Consider the following 20539-nt stretch of genomic DNA (forward strand, 5'->3'; position numbering starts at 1 on the left):
CTGAGGATGACCAATATCATTATTTTACTGCCCTTCCCATTAGACCCTGGTCACACGAGCACTGAAGCCATAATTGCAAAATGCATCTTTAAACATGGCCCTAACTGACAAGAAGTAAACACAGTTTCGTAAAGTTATTTTTAATACTGTTCCATTTCTCTCTGTTCTGGCAAAGGAAATGAAGCCAGCTGTAACCTGAGTACCAAAAATCTGGTTTAAACACGGCCCGATGGCAAGCGAAACAAGGATGTGATGCAACACGTGCTAAGCAGCCGGTGCAGCGCCCGCCCGGTGGGGCAGACCCTCAACAAAGCAACACAACACAACAGAGCCCTTTGCAAAAGCCCTAACTTGAGCTGCAGCTACACGGTCACCCCACCAAACAGGACGGTGTATAGTGCCAATATTCTGATTTTTCCCCCAAAACCCTCAGGCACAGGCAGGTGGGGCCATGCCAGAGCGGAGCACACGGCACAGGTCCCTGTCCCGGCTGCCCCAGCCACTGGGGCACATTCCCCGGGCCGGTTACAGAGCTACAGGAGCGGTAAGAGGGACAAGACGTTATTCACCACACGCATTATCCATTGTTATTCACTCTGTACTCTGAGTCTCAGTACAAGGAAAAAAGTAACGCTCAGAAACTGAGAACCACGTATGGAAGACATTTATACTGAAACAGTAGTTACAGAAAATCAGCAAGACACCTCCCGACAAATTTCAAGCCAGATCCAAAGAGAGAAATAAAGAAACCAAAGCAGTAGAAGCAACTACCATTTGTACCTTCCAGCTCTCTTGCACACAATTCCCAGCAAAGGGGTTTATTTGTGATGAACAGGGCTGCAAGACACAGAAGCAAGTTATGGTGTTTTTATGGTTCTTTTCAGGTAACTGAATACGAAGTCCCTGCCCATCCTCTGCGGGCCACGGAAAGCCGCTCTCCCGGCGGGTGGTCCTGCTTTCGCAGGCCTTAATGCTTAATTGCCACAAATCAAGTCCAGCCCCGATGCTCAGGCTGCTGCTACCCTGTCCCCGCTTCCCACCGGTCACAGCCCAGCATCCTCTCACGTCACTCCATCCGTCTCCGGACACACCGCGGAGGAAACGCCACGAGGCAGACGCTGCGCCGGCGCCGTGAGCGACGCCGCACCCGCCGAGCAGCCCAACGGCCGCACCTCCGCGGCCCGCGTGCGCGCACGTGTGCGCACACACACGCCTCCTATTTTATTGTTTTGTTCAACTGGAATTAATCAGGAATGATAAACACCGTTCGTCTCCTGAAAGCAGCGGTGGGGGATGAAATACTCCTCTTAAGCTTATCAGCTTCAGCGCCGCTGAGGAGAAGCTGGCTGCTGAGCCCAGGGACGACGGGCTGTCCTTTCAGGACGGTATCAGAGGTCTCGGGGGAGACACAGCACAATGCTGTGACCTTCAGCTAATAAAGCCCACCCCAGAGTCCAAGGCAGCTTGGGGAATATTGACAAAAGTTCATATTTACAGCAGCCTGGCCTCTTTCCAGACACCATTACCAGTTCAGAGCTGCAGCCTCGGTACGTACGCTCACACAGGCTTTTATTCTGCCTCCTCCTTTCTTTCTTTGTTCCCATGCTGGCAAAGAGAAGAATTAGTCAGAAAATCGCAATTTTTCTGCTAACGAGGCCCAACCAGCATCTTTTTTTAATGAAGCGAGTTATTTAAAATTTCAATTTCAACTCCAGTGCTATCCTCTGCTTGAAGGAGATTCAAGGCCTCTTGCAAGGATTCTCAGTGCGTCATCGTGCTCATCAGGAGGAAAGCATATGTGTTTTTGTGGAAAATCTGCTGATGTATTTATAATTCTTTAAACAAAAAGGCAGCCAACATATTGTAAAATGAGATTTTTTAAATAGGCACTGGCAATCAACGCGGTCCCAGGCAGCAGCACACAACCAAGGCTTCTCCAGGCAGACAGCGAGCCCTCCCCTCCGCCCCATCTGCGCCGTGGTCGGCGAAATGATGTTTGGCCATAACCAGAGTGCACAGGCATGACCGGAATACGAATAATAGATAATACTTTAAAAACTGTTCATACAGTGCAGAAAGCCAACTTCAAAACATAAAAAACTGTTTGAAGCAAAAGTTTCATTTTTCTGCCTCCTAAAGTACTTCCAAAACAAATATATAAAAATAAAGGTTCAGAGGAAATCTGTTTTCTAGGTTAATTTCACCGAAATCAACACTGAATCTCAAAACATTTAATGGAAATAACATCTTCAGTGACAGAACTGCGCTGGCCGTTCTTGTTAATCCAGTCATACCAGCCTGCCATTTCTGTTCATCTGCCTCGTAATTCACCTTTGCCATCCTGGAACCAACCTTGCTGGGTTCAGAAGGGATGCAAGACCTGGAGTGGACCAGAACTGCTCCCCAGACCACCTTCTCGCTGTGACGCTGTACCTGGGTGGTCTCGCTCGCCATGCTGGTGTTTAACAGGCAGGAAGAAGGTTGAACAGATCTCTACAAAGACACACATTTCTTGCTTTCGGAGCCGTTGTTCTCCTGGTAGAACCCGTTTCTATCAACAGCTGCAGCTCCATCGCCTGCACAGGCTCACGAGCAGTTTCCCAATTTCCTAGAGTTTTGGCCCAAGCATGTGTTCTATCTGTTCTCCTTATCCTGTCCAGCCATGCGCACTGTCAAGAGGGTTCAGGTGGTTGATTACAGCCTGCCTGAATTCAAAGAGCCAAATTTGACATTACTGCGGTGCTTAATGTGCTCACACAAACAGGGTCATTGGCTGCACCAAGACTAACAAGAGGTGACACGCACTGGGAGCGCACGGCCCAGGGGACCCGTGACACAATGAAGTCTTCAGTTTATGGGCACTACTCCAAAATCAAGCCTGATCCTACAGACGCCCTCAGCAACCCTCCCACGATCCACGCGCAGGGCAGGAGCGCTCGGTCCTCCCCGGCGCCAGCACAGAGGCGCCGCTGTCGCCTCCAATGAAGCCACATTGGGTCACCGCCGAGATCAACCACCCTCCATCCCCAAATCGCACGCACCCTCCCTTGAGAGGGAATCAAATCAATAAGCAGTGCTGAATTTAGGAGTTGCTGTAAAATACCACAAAAGAAATATGAAGAGACTTGGGAAGTTAATAGTGCCATCAGAAAAACGAAACCATGTTCATCTTGGAAAAACATCAACTAATTCAGCTGGGGGGAAATAACAGAGAACCAAGATACTCCACAAGAAAGAGAAAGTGGGAAAAGCGGAAGGTATTGGGTTTCTCCAGCAGGAACCTGTAGCTGTGGTCGATGAACTGCAGCCCAGCAGGGTGAACGGCACCGACCAGCCCATCTGAGGCATGGGGATGGAGAGAAAACCGCTGAAGCAAAGTAAAACCAATGCTCCACGGGTAAGAGAAGGTGCCACACACAAAACACTCGGAACCGGTTTCCAGGGCCACCTCTGTACGCACGCTCTCAAGGATGGGAGGTTCCGCCTCGGGCTGCCACTAAGGCCCCAGCTAAGTGCTTTTCATTGCCTAACCTTTGAAACAGAATTGTTTTATTCATAGGTACAGCAAGTTCCTACTGAGAAGCTCTAGCAACAACTGTGTCAGGTTGTCATTTTATACCTGTTCTTCCATGGCAGAACCCCCTGGCTCTCGGGAAACCATGGGGTACTAACTGTATCCCAGAGGAACGGGCAGACCCAGGACACGTTTGCTGCTGCAGTGGACGGGCAACTGCTCCCAACTGCTGCCTTCTTCATTTCCAAACCCAAACACCCAGAAAGTCTTGCTTTTAGGGCATGATTTTACTAACGAACGCTGGAGATAAAGGCTGGCAAGACAAACTCCATCCTGAGGAGGTGTGAAAAATCCTGTGCTCTCCTGCACCCGCCCCTGCACACCAGCAGGGGAAGGCTAACTGACCCGGCTGTGCCGTGGCCTGCGCAGCGCGGGGCTTTGTCTTCCTTGAGCAAGAGCTGAAAAACGTGAAAAGCTGGGGGCTGTAACTGCACAGAGCGAAGGCTCGGCAGGGCCGAGCGGCCCCAGGCCTGGTCGCGCCAGCTCCCCCCCGCTGCCCGGCGCGCACACGGAATCTTCCCGCGAGCGGCTGCCGCGCTGAAACACAGCGCTCCTTCGCCACAAAGCCCCCCGTTAAAGCATCTCTGCCAGAAAGCTGCAAAACCTTGGCTCCCGAGTACATTAAATTCTTATAAACCTGCCTTCATTTTAACCGCACACTATTTCAAGACACAAAGCGCTTCTTCCGAGAGATAGCACTTTAATGAGGAAAGGGGTAAAATATATAAACCAAACCTCATTATAGCGTAATTTCCAGGAGACAAGCATGCCGTTATAAAAAAAAGCCATGGCAATTGCATTTCAGATAGCTTGAAGATTTAATACTTTTAAAGAGCCACTGCTACTTCCAGCCATTGGTGTTACTTTGGAACATAACAGAAAGCAACCAGAATTATGGGCCCACTGTCTGCTATGTATTTTATATTATGTAAATTCTCGCAAATGGTGGATTCGACTCTACTGCATACTCACAAAGTGTAACCTGCATTGGACAGTAAGGGACTGGCCATGAGTTGCTGTATATACTTGTACCTTTGCACCTCTGCATTCTTAAAGGTTGTTGCTTTAAACGTGAGGATGTAGCACAGGCAGGTAAAATACCCAAACCAGATCCAGTTCAGACGCGACTGAAAACGTCTGCAATGATGCACCTTGTTCACGTGTTAACAACCAGGTCGAAGAAACCAACCCAAACCCACAGACAAGAACAGTGTAGGGCGGTGACGGACAAATGACACTGACGGATACAACGGCATTGACCGCGGCCGGTCAGACGGACCGGGTAACAGGCACACCAGGACTACTGCAACTGGTTTCCAAAAGTGAGAATACTTGACTTCTTAAAAGCCAGAAACTCCATTGCTTTCTACAACATGTTAAATGGAACAACCCCCACCACAGAGCAACCAGAAAAATGTTACTGCAAAAACCAGTCTGTCTACCAAAGGAGCATCCTGAACTGCACTGGTCTGGCAGACTTTTGAAGTTAATCTAATTAAAAAAAATCAAAAATATTGATCATAGTTCTTCCACATTAGTCTTCAGTTGTAACTCCTGAAATGAAAGCATAGCAATGACCAGGTATTTACTACAATCAGTAGAGAGAAACAGTGAAAAAAGATGAGTGTACAGGGCACCAGAGAGACGACACACTGCTGTTCGGTGTGGGGGCGCGGGACAAACCGAACCGAACCGAACCAAACCGCTCCCGTCCCAGCGGGGAGCGCCCCGCACGGCAGCGCCGACTGCAGCACACAACACGGACCGATGGGCACGGACAGCGGAAACTGAGCCCCAACAACCACCGGCATTCGGACAGGTTTTCTTGTGTGTTCCTTGGTACCACTCAGAAAGCTATGCAAGAAGGGTCAGGACTTCAGCAAATGATCATTTTAGCAGCTGTCAGATCTGGGTCAACAGCAGGGTAAAAAGCGGATGTAACTGATGCCTTTAACCTGGTCAAAACAAGCATTTCCTCTTACTGCATTGCTGCAGCTTATAACGAATGGAATTCTGGACTGAAGGGTGCTCGTTCTCCCTGATGAGCACAAGGTCCAGCACTCACTACATGGCCGTGGCGATGTGGTAGCACTCGTGATTGCAGGTCTCAGAGAGGACATCTGAGAGAACACAACACACCAACCCTTTTTCTAAATACAGAATCAATAAAATGCCCTTTGGGTCCTGTTTCTGAGATACTTTTACAGCTGTAATTTCTACTGATGTGACTCTTCTTTCCTTGTTTACAGTAGCAGGCTAACAGGTTCCTCTCTCACCATCATCGCTCCCCTGTAAGTCACAAGAGCCGTTTCCAGCTCTTACCAGCTTTGCCGCAGGAGACGCGGGCTGGGCCGGGCCGGCGAGGCAGCGCCCCGGTACCGCAGGGGTCCGGCACTCGGGTAACCCAGCCCAGCTCCTGCCTTCCCTTAACTCCACTTCAGTGTCTTTCTGCTTGGTTCTGCTACTAAAACTCAAGGAAGAAGGTAACGGCAAGCAAGCGCACGAGCTGCTTTTGTTTTACAACCTTCCCACTTTCTCCCTTAAGAGCACAGGGTTTGGGGTGCTAGAGACGAGAAGTCTTTGCACAAATGTGTAACGAGACTCTGGGCTCACAGGTTAGGTGACATGGAACCGCTGCCAGTGGCCTGGCCTGGAGACAGTGGGGTGAAAGTAAAAAAAGAACAAAAAGACACAAAGAGTGAGAGACAGAGACAGCAACCAAATCAGCTGCAAGAAACCAAGCTACACCAGTCCCCAGTGCCCATGTTGGAGAGACTTGATCTCATACCTTGCTTGTTATCAAGGCACTCCTGATACGAGTCAGCTCCAGTTCCGCTGCAGTCTACAGACAAAACAAAAAGTTTCATTCATATCAAACATAAATATTAGAAGTCTCAAATGGCAGCCTTGCTGGAGCAACATGTTACGTGCAAATAGCGTTAGTTCTTGAGGAAGCCATGCTGGTTTGTTGACGTGAACTGTGACTTGTTACCAACAAGCTGCAATAAACTGACACCGAAGTGCTGTGAGCAACCAGTGCGTCCCAGGCAGCAGGGGCCGGCGCTTCCCTCCCAGCCCTGCCGTCTGTCTCCAGCTGCTCTGGACAAGTTCCTGAAGCACATGCAAGTCCGAATACTTGTTAAATCTATTATTACACTGTCCACCGCAGGCCCTATGAAACCAGCGGCTTCAACCGGTGGATCCTGAACTACTGTCTGGAATAAACTCTTCTGTGGCTCACGGTCCTGTGCTCCCTTTTGGGTTCTGGTTGCCACGCAATAGCGAAGGCAACTGAAAATACAAGAACATACATTCCAAATGTTCCAGAGTTGCTTCTCCTCCTGCTCCACAATCCAGTTCAACCACAAAAGAAACGTCTGGATAGGCCTTGAGAAAAAATATTAAATACATTCGTAAAACCCGGATAAACTAATGCTCCCTCAGCAGCTGACGTGCACCTTGCACATCATGCGAAGTATGAGGAATAACACAGCTGAGACCACGTCACAGGTGTCCGCACGCGCTCGGGGTCCTCAAGAAGGGACTGTTTTGTGTGTCTCACATGTAAGACACACCTGGTGCCAAAACCTGTTCTGTGGTAGAGCTACGGAACCACTTGAGCAGGTCGCCCACGGCCCAGCACTCCCACCTGCTCTGGCTCCACCAGAGCAGCTCTGCGCCACCGCCAGCACAACTCGCACAGGAGCCACCACGGTGGGGCCTGGAGTTCACACCGTGCCAAGCTCAGCTCCAGCAACAGCATCCCAGCCTCCCCGTAAGAGAACCAGCACAACAGCGACGGCTCAGTTTCTGTCTAGAGATGCTCTTCAGGGCCAGAAGATCAGAAATACTGTTCACAACAGGAAAAAGGCACCACTGAGAACCCTCCCGGCCAGGCGCCTGCACCCCCAAAACGTGACTGACTGACCCTTGAACCTGATGGTTTTCGGGCATTTCTCACATCTGGAAAACACATTCCCACACAAGCTGCCCTTCCAGCAGCTGGTGATGGCTCCTTGAACGCACGAAGCGATCCAGATCAGAGTTAAAAGACTTCATGTTCAGCAACAGTATTTAATGAACAAAGAAGCAAAAATTAAAGTTGCCCCACCGTTTGTGTTGTGTAAATCCCAGATAATGGATCTTCTCCCTAATCCTAATGAGGCTTTCCTATTAAAATCTTTATTAGCTTTCAGCTCTGCAGATTGCCCCAAGGCTCATCAGTTTCCCTATCTCTCAGTACCAAGATCTGCTTTAACTTTTACAAATAGCTCTAAGATATTTCTCAGCTTATCAGCATTGCCAAGCAGCCTGTCTTATCATTACTATTGCAGATAAAATAAATGAGCTCAGGATGATATGCATAATGGCATTTTCTGTAGGCCGGTTTCCCATTACGTTTTCAACAGATTGTAGATCTGAACTTCAGCACAAAAGAAAACCATAAAAAAGAGGTGGAGGGGGAAGGGTGGCTCTTTCCTTCCCGTTCACCTTCACCATCTCGGAGCCCGGGCTGCGTTCTTCTCAAGCTCACCTGATGTGAGCTAGTAATTAATTTTGAAAGGGAGCAGAAACACCTCAGTTTTGCTTTCTCTGAAGACCAAACGTACAGTTACTTCCGGGATGCTTTTTCAGCTGCATTTGTTGGAGAGAGGCAAGGGCTACACTGCACTCCGCCTAATGAAGCCATCTTCATTAGCTTGCTGCCTTCCCTAGCAGACTGGAATACCAGTCAGACTGGGAATTGAAATCGTGAAAAGGCAACAGAGCTGTATTTGAATGAGAAGTCGAGGCTACAAAGGTCCCCGACGCCGGCACAGGGCGCGCTCCACGGCGCGCGCGGGGAGACCCGGCAGCCCAGCCCCGCACGCCTGTCCTGCCCCTGTCCCTGTCCTGCCCCTGTCCCTGTCCCTGTCCTGTCCCTGTCCTGCCCCTGTCCCTCCCCGCGGCAGCGAGGTCGCGTCCTGGCAACCATTTTCTGCCTGGTTCCTGCAGCAATCACCGCAGGGTTAAACGCTTTTCCGCTCCCCAAATTCCTAGCCCTGTCACTGTATCAAGGTTATCTATTATTGGCAGTGACAGGTGAAAATTAATCTCCTAATTATTTCTTGCTGCGTAATCTGCACTGAAGAAGGAACATAAAAGGATTACAGTACAGCCTCTACGAAGGCTTTGCTAGAGAGCCAGTCATCCAGGGAGACAAACCATGTGGCTAAAGATATTTATGATGGATTTCCAACCATTTTAAAGGCAGACGATACTATGACTCTACAACCTACAGCTCTGTAGTAAGGATCTGCTTGCAGGTATCTTAATAGCCTAAACATTTTTTCTTTAAATTGTTGATTTATTCCACACAAACAAACAAGATTTGCCTGTTATGTCCCTGACTCTGCTCCGGTACAGCAGTCACTGCAGAAACAGCATCCACACACAGATGGTTTTCACCCCCACAGAAACATCATGGCAAACAACGCACCCAGCTCGCTTTAAAATCCTGAAGCTCCCTTCCACAGCAATTCAACCGTAACGTTCTTCCATGAACACACAAGCTAGGCTGAGTACTTTCAAAATTCAGAATATTTTACAAAAAAATCTCATTTTTAACTAAGCTAGAGCTATCTTTGTTAACGAAACCAGCCATCTTGAAATGCTGCCTTCACCCAGATTCTCCTACACTCACCAGAAAGTAACACTTTAAACAATGATATTAAAGAACACATATTTTATTTATCTTTAACCCTTTCAGTGCAGCTGCATAGGGCACAAAGGGATGTTTTGGGGAAACCTGTTTTTCTATATCCATGTCACCAGCACCATCCTTGTTTCAGTTTACAAGAACCAACAATCACAGGTTGCTATTCTTCGCATTTAAAGTGACATGGGGTGCCCTGGGACAAGCCACAGACCCCGCGCGGTGGGTGCGCAGAGCCCCGTCCGCAGCCCTGCATCACCCACCATTTAAAGTGACATGGGGTGCCCTGGGACGGGCCGCGGACCCCGCGCGGTGGGTGCGCAGAGCCCCGTCCGCAGCCCTGCATCACCCACCATTTAAAGTGACATGGGGTGCCCTGGGACAGGCCGCGGACCCCGCGCGGTGGGTGCGCAGAGCCCCGTCCGCAGCCCTGCATCACCCACCATTTGAAGTGACATGGGGTGCCCTGGGACGGGCCGCGGACCCCGCGCGGTGGGTGCGCAGAGCCCTGTCCGCAGCCCTGCATCACCCACCATTTAAAGTGACATGGGGTGCCCTGGGACGGGCCGCGGACCCCGCGCGGTGGGTGCGCAGAGCCCTGTCCGCAGCCCTGCATCACCCACCATTTGAAGTGACATGGGGTGCCCTGGGACGGGCCGCGGACCCTGCGCGGTGGGTGCGCAGAGCCCTGTCCGCAGCCCTGCATCACCCACCATTTAAAGTGACATGGGGTGCCCTGGGACGGGCCGCGGACCCCGCGCGGTGGGTGCGCAGAGCCCTGTCCGCAGCCCTGCAGGGCAGCACACATCCCCCCAGCCTCACCACCTGCCATCGAGTCTGTCCAGGATCAGCTGCACAGACTTTGCGTTCCCCTGGTGGTGACCTTTTCTACAGGATGCAGAAATGTCAGTGATTTATGCAAACTCTCAGTACTTAAATCCAGCATCATTTTCCACCCTTTTGGAAAGCAAAGCCCTGCCACAAACTCGCAAAGCAAGGCGCTGGGCGGCAGCGAGCAGCCACCGCTCTCCTTCACGTGTCCAGCGACCAGGACCTGGCAGCTGTGCCAGCGTCAGGTGAATCAGAGCCCACGCTAAACCCAGACACAAACCAAAACCATCGAGACTGCACTAAAACCGGGACTGGCCTGCAACCCCCACCCACGCCTCGACAGCTGTAACATGTCCCGGCCGCCACACGGTGGCACACAGAATACTGCAAAATATTGTCATCGATGAAATGCTCAAGTAGGGGCCTGGACGCCAAACCAGCCACTGCACCTTGAACTTCCCAAGCAGCAACAGCTGGGCAGCCCTGCCCGGGCCACCGGCCACCGCGGGCGGCCACTGCAGCGTGTTTGTGACTCCAGGGACAAAGGCTGGGCGAGCCACCTAAGAACCACCAGGATCACCAGCGCTCGGCCTCCAAAGGAGCAGCGACCGAGGCGCGTCCCTGCAGCCACAGGGGCGCATCCCTGCAGCCACAGGGGCGCATCCCTGCAGCCACAGGGGCGCATCCCTGCAGCCACAGGGGCGCATCCCTGCCGGCCTGTGCTCTGCCGGGTGCGGGAAAGGTGCCCCAGGGCGCCTGGGCCCAAATGAATCCTCTTCCTGTTCAAGGCAATGGTTACTAACAAAGTCAGGCTATATCTGAGTCACTTTTAACAAGTGCTTTCTTCTACGCCTGCAAGTCGGCTCCCAGATGGTCCTTGGGGTATTACGGGGACCCTGAAAATGCGATCCAGCTGCCGCTGCTGTGGATGACTCCAGAGCACCACGTACATGCATTTCTGTGTGTTTCATTTTAACCAGCGTGAGGTCATCTATGTTCACACCATTAAGTCTAGATATTTTTCTCTTCCTTTGGACCTATTTTCAATAAATCAACAGAAATAATTTAATGAAGCCTAGAACAGAACGTAAGCCCTTAATGGTTCACCTTTGGCGTTAAGTAAGTGAGGAAATGATTCATTAACATCTCTTATTTTTGTGGACGTTTTAATCTCATGGTTACCTAATCTCTTCCATAGTACTTATGAGAACAAAAGAAACGTGTACAGAGGCAAAGCACCCACCTACCAACGCAACAGTACTACATTTAACAAGCCCATTTTTCAGTAATATGTTTTGCTTATGTAAATCTGAAGAACAAATTCCTATCCACAGGCATTTTCCCCAAATGCTCCATCACCAACCTCATTATGTGATACAGAAATTATCCCAAGGGACATTATGTAATGACAATCCCTCCTTCCTCTCCCTAAGGAGTGTATTTCTCATTACGTGTCCTAGGAATTGATCGGTCTAGGAAACAATTTCTGGTAAAACCACATGTTTCTTTACCTAGTTCAGAATTTCCATCTTTATTCAGAAGGATAAAAGACTTCAAGAAACCCTAAAATTTCCATTTCTGATGCAGAACGCCAATCTCTGCTCAAACATGCTATTAAGTGAAGAGCAACACATTCCTGTGCCTGCCTGACTTCAGATACTGTAAATTCATAGTCATTAAAATTAACCACCTTACATTTCCCATTCCAATGATACAAGTAATTTTACATGACTGAATTGTCTGTAATGGCTTTTAAAAGATTGCTTCACATTCAAACATATCCAGACACCACAATCCTCAGCTGTTGTGGGTCACTCAACACAGGGATGCTGAAGTCAAGGAAAAAAAGACGAGATTTGCGGCAGAAAACGACAAAACATCTGTGCTTTCCAGAGGCGCCGTGCAGCAGCCTGGCCCCATGATGAATGCAGCCCTTCTACTGCACTTTTGTCAACACAGCACCATTAAACATCTTAACAGTTTTTAGTTTAAAAAGCAACACCAGCAAACACCAACATTTGCACCCTTTACTGACACATAAACTTCAAATCGCCACGTTCTTGTGAAATGAAAGCAAACCAAATATCAACCGCTGCTCCACGTCTGTCGCTCGTGGCTGGAATTGGAAGCACCCTGAACCCCTTTCTCAGCTGAACATCCCAGAGCCAGCAGCGACGCTGCCGCCCGGCCGGGCCGGCGCAGCCGCGGGGCCCCCGGACCACGGGACGCGTCTGCCCCCTCATTCCCATGAGAACAGACCGCCCCTCTCTGACAAACAAGGTGTGAGGCTTCGCTCGGAATAACCCACCCTCTAAACAAAGTAAACCTAAAAAATCACTCTGTACTAGAGAAAACTCAACATCCAACTAAATAAAACACTGCTCGTTTTACAGTATTAATCAGGAGCCGAAGCTGGTGCCTTTTGGCTTTAGCACAGGGCGGCTTTACGGGACTTGTCAGCCAAGAAGAACATTCTTGAAGAGAGCATTACAAGTCTGCTGCCCGTTGGAAGTTAATGCTGCGTATAAGCAAGCAGCTCGTCCTTGTAAGTCTGTGTGCGGGGAAAATCGGATTTATCCATAAACATAAACCTCTGAAGCAACTTCTGATCAGGGATGGCCAGAGATTTAACTCTTTAGAAAGATGAATGGGGAGCCTTTGCTTTCCTGCAATACCTCAGCAACCCTTCCCAGGTGAGCGAGGCTTGATTTTGAGAATTGATAACAAAGTAAATAATTCCAGTTTCTGGAGAGCGGGGGAGAGCGGTTAAGGACGATCTGCACGACCCAAAGCAATCACTCCGAACAGTAACTTACATAACAAGAAATTATCTTTGATACGAAATTAGGTTAAAAGGACCTCAGATACCGTAATGTTACAAAAACCAGGACATGTCTTGAGAAGATTAGCTAGCAAGCAGCCTCCTGAGAAAAACGTGCAACTTCAAGAAGATTTTACATGCCTAAAAACCAGTTTAAATTTCAGAAAGACCTACATTTGAAAAGGTCCCTCTTTCTTTCGTTCTGTCCTCATCTTATTCTTGAGCCTTTTTTCCAAACCATTCTTAGTTAACCAGTGACCTGGAAATTTTACTTCCCCCCCCCCCCCCCCCCAATTCGTCACTGCTAAACACACAAGGTTTACCTTCCCCTCGGGCCGGGCGGAGCAGCCGCAGGGCCGCGCACAGGCCCGGGCGGCCGGCCCGGGCGGACCCCAGCGGGTTATCTCTCAGGCCAAAAACACACAACGGAAAAAAAATCCACGAAGACCCTTTTAAGACTCATTATTCTTTGCGACTCCGGCCTGCACCGAAGGGGTTAACCGCCGGCTACAGATTTTTAAGTTAGTGACCGCTGTTATCGCCAGCAACCCCAGAGAAATCTCGTCCCCATCCCGCAGCGCGCACGCCCGGCAGAGCCCACGGCCGGGGCCGCCGCGCACCCGGCTCGGGCCCTGCTGCCCCAGGACGGCAGCGATTCGATGTTTATCGTCTCCTTCCACCCCCTCCTGGAAGCAGGGGCGAGGGGACGGCAGGAGGGCTGCAGTCGCACTAGAGGAACGTGCGAAATCGGGGGAAAAAAAGGCAGCATCCCGGCAGCTCCTCGCTGTTACGTCTATTATTTTATTTAAACACGCCCAATCTCCCCCGCTCAAAATCCCTTCTCCTTAAATCCGTGCGGGGAGCTCCTGGGTTCGCGGGCGGGGATGGTGAGGGCCGGCTTCTGTCTCTCCGCTGCACCTCAGCACCTATTCGGAGCAAGGGACGCGAAGCACCTCCGAAAAGAGAACCGGGCTGGGGAGGCGGGGCTGGCAGCGAGCAACGGCGCGGCCGGAAAAATCAAAACCACCTCGTCGCCGCACCGAGAGACACACACAAAAAAAAGACAAAAAACCGCACGCACACAACCATCGCACCGGGCGGAAAACGCGGCGATTTCCTTCTTCCCTTCTCCCGTCTGACCGCAAAGCCACCGAACTCCCCGGCTCCGGCAGCCCGGCTGAAAAGCGGGTCGGGGAGGGGAAGAGAAGCCCCCGCCGCGGGTGGGGGTCCGCTACTTACCGTGCGGCGCGCAGACCATGGCGAGCTCCGCCGACGAGCCGGGTCCCCGCCGGATAATCCACAAGGCGAGGCCGGGCGGCCCCCGCGGGCGCGGCGCGGAGCGGAGCCGCTCGGGCCCCCCCGGCAGCGGCACAACGCGGCGCCCGGCGCGGAGGTGCCCCGGGGGTCCCGCCGGCCCCCGCCGCGGCGCCTCCGCCTCCTCCCGCCGCAGTCGCCGCCGCTCGCTCCTTTTCCTTCGCTGTCTCGGGGGTGCAGGCAGCGCGCCTCTTCTCCCTTTTTTTTCCTCCCTTGTGTTTTGTTCGGTTTTGTTTTGTTTTTCCCCTGGCCGAACCCGGGGCTCAAAGTTTGCGCCCCCTCCGCCTCGCCCCGGCGAGCTGCGCCCCCGCCGCCCGCTCAGCCCCGGAGCCGCCGCGCAGCCGGCACTACGGGTCCATCACCCGCGGGGCCACGGCGCGGAGAAAAATCAAGCGAGGGGGCGAAAAGCCCACAGACGCACACCAAAAAAAGGCAACAAAGCAAAAAAGAAGCGACCCAGGCGGCTCCGGCCGGCATCCGACGAGGGAGAGAACGGGGAAGATCAGCGCCGCAGGCAGCCCCAGCCCGGCCCCATCCAGGGGGTTCCCGCGGCGGCGGATTTCTTTCTCTCTTTCTTTTTGTGGTTCACGCCTCGGTAGCCATTATTCCCAAACATGGAGAGCCGGCACCGCGCCGAGGCCGCTCCTCTCCGCTCCTCTCCGCTCCCCGCTCCGCTCGGCGCTGCCGCTCCCCGGGGCTCCGCGGCGCGACTGCTCCGCGCGGCCCCCGCGCGCTCACCCCGCACCGCCCGCCGCCAGGCGAGACCAATCCAGCCACGAGACGCAGATCCGCGGCGCGCGCCCGCCCGCCCCGCCCCGCCGCGGGGCACGCGCGGGACCGGCCGCCCGGGCAGCGCGTGCAGGCGGGCCCGGAGCGGGGGCGCGCGGTCTGAGCGCGCGCGCGTCCGTGTGTCCGGGTCCGTGTGTCCGGGTCCGTGCGCGCCCGGCGTGCACAGCTGTGCACAAGCCCAGATCCACGTGCCCGGGGCACGTTTGTGCGCGGCCAGTGTGTCCGCGGTGCGCGTGAGCCGTGTGTGCAAGGCGTGCGTGTGCACACTGTGCGCGCTGTACAGCTTTGTGCAGTCTGTGCATGACCTGTGTCCCTGGGAACAGCCAGTGTGTGCACAGCGTGTGTGCACAGCCTACCGATGTGTGTGGCCGAGGTGTACATACAACGTGCATGCATGGTGTGTGCAGCACGTGTATGTGTGGTGTGTGTGTGCACGCCAGAGCCCGTATCTGTGCGTTCACGGTGGTGTGTGCACGGGGTACGTGGTCTCCGCACGCAGTCTGTGTGCACGCACATGGTCGGAGAGTGCATGGAGCGTGTTAACGCCCTCTGCACACACGGGTGTGTGTGCGTGTGCACGCATGGTGTGCACGTGTGCATGTGTGCGCACGCTTCCTTCCCCACCCCATTCTTTTGATGGGCTGAGGTTGGTCTCCTTTCCCTGTTTTCCATGTCAGTTGCAGCCTTCTGTGTCCCTTAGATGCATTCAGACCCCCAGGAGATTTGGATCCAGGCAGAGGGTGAAGAGGAAGCTAAGGAAATGTTTAAGCGTGATTAACCTTCACATTGCAAACAGTTGTTACTAGGTATATTTAAAATATAATTACTATTGCAGTGATTCATAGGTGCTTTAATAAATGGTTAATTGATGGCCACAGGGGCTGAGGATCCACGCTGCCCGACACACCTGTCGGTGCCCGCAGAAACGTGACCCACGGGCTGGCAAGCCCCGGCCCTGGCTCCCGCAGCGCGGCCCCGGCCCTGGCTCCCCCAGCGCAGCCCGGGGCCTGGCTCCAGCAGCACGGCCCCGGCCCTGGCTCCCCCAGCGCAGCCCGGGGCCTGGCTCCCGCAGCGCGGCCCCGGCCCTGGCTCCCCCAGCGCAGCCCGGGGCCTGGCTCCAGCAGCACGGCCCCGGCCCTGGCTCCCCCAGCGCAGCCCGGGGCCTGGCTCCAGCAGCACGGCCCCGGCCCTGGCTCCCCCAGCGCAGCCCCGCGTACGCAGCGCCCGCGACGCCCGCTCTGCGCCGTCTGCCCCGCCGCGGTCGCTCTGCTGCTCTGGGGCACACACGCATGTCCCAGCACTGCCACTGCCTCCCGGGGAGGGAGGGAACCGCCTGGGCACGGTTTTCGGCTGGCCTTGAGAAATTATCCGAAAATCTTCAGGGAGAAAGGCAGTAAACATCTGTATACTATTAAATCCATTAGATGTGTTCATTATTTTATATTGATTGGTATATCACTACACAAAGTTAATATATTATGATTATAAGTATATTGTTAAATCATTAAATACGACAGCAGGCGCAATAAATAATTTCCAGGGGATCTCTGCTGACGTTTGGAAATTGATGGGTATGTTTTTCTCTCTGCACCCGGGCTGGCTGCAGGACTGCAGCGACGCTCTGCTGCTCTGACTGATCTCCTTCCCCTGCTTCCTTTGCAAGTAAAGGCAGCCCAAAGAGCCTGCTCCGCCATGCCCACGTTTGCATTTTAAAAGATGAGGCTGAATTAATACAAGTCCCAAAGAAACCTGTTGGACGAGGATATTCAAACTGCTTGCATGAAACGGGGAGCCACGAGAAGGATTTACACCAGAGGCCGCACCTCGGCGTTGCGCAGAGAGAAGAACACCCTCTTGCAACGCCAACGGGATTTTATGTGAAAATCGAGGACGGAGCTGCCCGTCCGCTCTCCTGGCTGCCAAGCGCAGCCGCAAATCAGCTCCAAACCCTCCGCCCGGCCTGCAGGTCACCGGGGCTCGTGGATTTATGGCACAGCTCCTCATGAAACAGCAGATGTTGGAGAGTGCGCACATCTGCATCTTTACAGCAGGGGAGCTGGATGCCAATCAGGGTTAATTTGGGATAAATTTACAAGAGCATACAGCGTGACCCAAGGCACCTCTTTACTGGCCCACTACAGGGCTACTAAATACATTGGCCGACTACCACACAGTAAAGCTACGTGAGCTTGTGCGTTCAAAACGAATTTTACAGGAAGACACAGGGATATGAAAAGGAGCAGAGCCTGTGTCACAAATGACATCCAGATGTGAAAACACTGTACATACAAACATCAAAAGGCTCAACCATTCACATTTTGCAAAGACAACACTGGAGAAAGGACTTGCTGCATTTGAACAAATATTCTCAGCAAGGAAGCCGAGGAGCCTGCAGAACCCGGCGCACAGCAAACCCCGCGGGCCCGAGCGCCCATCAGCCCTTTGTCAAAGCAAACACGCGGCAAACATTGCGCCATCCCATAGACAGTCCAACCTGGACCAGGGCAGGGAAGTGCGATGGAAGGGGAGGCGTTTTCCTAAGAAAACCAGAAGTTCAATAACTCAAATCTGAAAACTGCACTCCAGAAAGCATGTGACGATTTAAAGTCTCCAGAGCTATGACATACTTCTCACTAGAATTGGTATCATTCAGGGACGGCTCTGAAGCCTTGCTGGTTGCATGAAACAACTAAATAAATAGGTGCCCTTCAAAGCCTTGGTATTCACTGTAGTGAAGATATGACTGGAGTGACATCCTGGAAAACGTGGGATATCTGCTAAGCCACTCAGGAACTCTGTTTTAAATTAAGACGACATGGCAAATGGAAGGCCATTCCTGTGGAAGGGCTCTGAAGAGCTCGAAATCTCCGCTCACATGGACCTACAGAGGGGGGTGAACCAGCAGCGAGACACCATGAGTGAAGAGGAGCATTCCTGGAGCCAAGGGCTCGTCCCACCCGTCACTCGTCACACTGTCCCTTCTTACCCCCTCTGCAGCCGGACACCACGCTCACTGTCAACGGCAGCAGAAGCCACTTCGTACCCTACCGGAAAGGCGGGGGGTGATGGGTAAGTGGTGCACACAGGGCGCAATCTCAGATGTTTATTTAATGTTCTCGGTTCAGCCCTGAAATGTGCAAACCAAGATGACAACAGCGGGCATTACTTGCCTGAGCTGTGCTCTCGGAGCAGTGTGGCCAGGCGTTGGGCTGGTGCAATGTGAAGTGGAAGCTTAGATGGGGTGTATTCTTGTTTTCTCATCTTTTCAAGATGCTATCAGACCACCAACAGCTTAAGTGCAGCCCGAGCAGACCACACCAGGGTCTCCACACCGCGCTTGCGCTCACCTCTTGCAGGTGCTGGGATGCCGGGCGTGGGGCAGCGAGCGCTCGCAGAGATGGGGTGAGACGGGCTGTGGCTATCGGTTTTACTCGCGTCTGACTCCAGGCTGCAGGATCACAGCCACCTGCTCCAGCAGTGATCTCTCTCTAATGGGAGAGCCCTCCCCGAGACAGGGCTCCCCCAGACTGGCTGGGGCTTTGGGAGAGCACAGAGGGCTCTCCGCGCACCCTGAGCCAGACCCCACTTCTTACTTTGGAGCTAAAAGCTTCAAGCAGTTTGAGACTGGCAGCGCTGACAACAGAAGGAGAAAGCACTTAACCATAGTGTTGCATAAAGATGTCATGAGGAAATCAGGATTTTACAGTAGAGAGAGTAGAAAAACACTCAGGAAGAGCTTGGATAAACTCAGGGCTCCACTCAATAAGAGCCGCCAGCCACCTCCTGCTCTGCGTGCCCCCACCTGGGCTTCTGCTGGAGGCAGGCGGAGAGAAGTTTTATTGAATCTTTTATTGAATCTGTCTCTAGGCTGGTAGCTGCGCTGGGTGCCCTCACCAGGGCCTGAAATAGAAGTGAAGTGACACAGGAATCTGCAGCGAAACTGTTAAAATATGCTCTGATTTGCTTTAAAAGAAGATGTGTGCCGGGAGAGGGAGTGCGGCTGGGACAGCACGGCGGGGACAGCGCGGCGGGGACAGCGCGGCAGGGACAGCGCGGCGGGGACAGCGCGTGGGGACAGCGCGGCGGGGACAGCGCGGCGGGGACAGCGCGGCGGGGACAGCGCGTGGGGACAGCGCGTGGGGACAGCGCGTGGGGACAGCGCGGCGGGGACAGCGCGGCGGGGACAGCGCGGCGGGGACAGCGCGTGGGGACAGCGCGGTGGGGACAGCGCGTGGGGACAGCGCGTGGGGACAGCGCGGCGGGGACAGCGCGTGGGGACAGCGCGGCGCGCCCCGCTGCCGTGGCACCCCGTGCGGCAGCTCTTGGTCCCTGGGTGTGCTGGTAACACACGGCTCCATTCCCAGGCCTAACAACACTGCAAAACTATTTAGCCTTTGGAGTATCACATTACATGCACAATCTATAGCTGCTCAAGAGCTTAATTTTGACACACAATTGTCACTTGCCGCACAGAAGAGGGAGGGAAGCCTGAAACTGTCTAAACAAAAGAATGTTTTTCTTTCCACTGCACTTTCCAACGTTCATAACCCGAACAGAATGGTTAGAGATGGCCCTTCGCCTCGGGGCAGCCACGGCTATGGCTCCAATTAAAGAGAACAAGGATACAGGAGGTGGTACCTCCAGTCTGATTGCTCTTGCCCGGGGCAGCTGAACCTCATGAATAAACACTGTTGACTGTAACTCTCAACAAAACAATTACACATTTGTTTTTAGAATACATTTTCTTAGCCTTTCCACTTGCAATTGTGCTACTATAAACTAGCCAGGACAAGAAGAAATACCTTTCTGATTCTCTAAACATCCTTGTAATTGCAGTACTTCACTCATGAATGTGTATTTCAACAGAAGAAAAGATCTCAAGCGATATGAAGAAATGTTTCTTTGAAGTAACCTTTCAGAATTAGATGCAAAATATTTACAACTAATTATTATTACAAGAACCCTGCACACGCTGCCAGCTACAGGAGTGAAAACCTTACGCACAAACCCCGTTGTCTTTGAAGGATGCAAACACGAGGGGAGAGGTGAGACACGTCCTTAGGCCTCCTGCCAGGGGTGGTCACCAGCGTGGTGCAGCCCCCGGGGCCCCATCTCCCCATGGACCTGTCAGCGCCCCCATCTCCCCACGGACCTGTCAGTGCCCCCGGACACCCCCCATCTCCCCACGGACCTGTCAGTGCCCCCGGACACCCCCCATCTCCCCATGGAACTGTCAGTGCCCCCGGGCCCCCATCTCCCCATGGAACTGTCAGTGCCCCCGGGCCCCCATCTCCCCATGGAACTGTCAGTGCCCCCATGTCCTCATGGCCCTGTCAGCCCCTGGCCCTCCCCCCTGGCAAACCCCACCGCCATCAGCCTGTGAACGGGCCCCCAAAGGGATGCTGCTGAGAGATGGGAGGGTGCTTCTACACACCAAAACTCCTCAGCGATCTCCTGGATGCAAGTGAGAGGAGTGGCAGGATTTATATTGCTGGGAAAAGCCTGGACAGAACAC

At 53.0% G+C, this 20539-nt stretch overlaps 1 protein-coding gene across 27 annotated transcripts in view; it reads right to left on the bottom strand.

The window, feature by feature from the left end:
* FBRSL1 (fibrosin like 1) overlaps window positions 1-20539 on the bottom strand; it is a 464112-nt gene that overhangs the window by 88045 nt on the left and 355528 nt on the right. For 14 of the 27 annotated variants that reach the window (XM_071816110.1, XM_065851291.2, XM_071816112.1 and 11 more), the window contains one exon: window positions 6363-6416. The exons of the other annotated variants lie outside the window; for them this stretch is intronic. In XM_071816110.1, coding sequence (XP_071672211.1) covers window positions 6363-6416 — 54 coding nt within the window. The remainder of the gene's footprint in view (window positions 1-6362; window positions 6417-20539) is intronic. 27 annotated transcript variants of the gene reach the window in all.

Source organism: Patagioenas fasciata, chromosome 17 (genome assembly GCF_037038585.1).
Source record: "Patagioenas fasciata isolate bPatFas1 chromosome 17, bPatFas1.hap1, whole genome shotgun sequence".
Lineage (NCBI taxonomy): Eukaryota > Metazoa > Chordata > Aves > Columbiformes > Columbidae > Patagioenas > Patagioenas fasciata.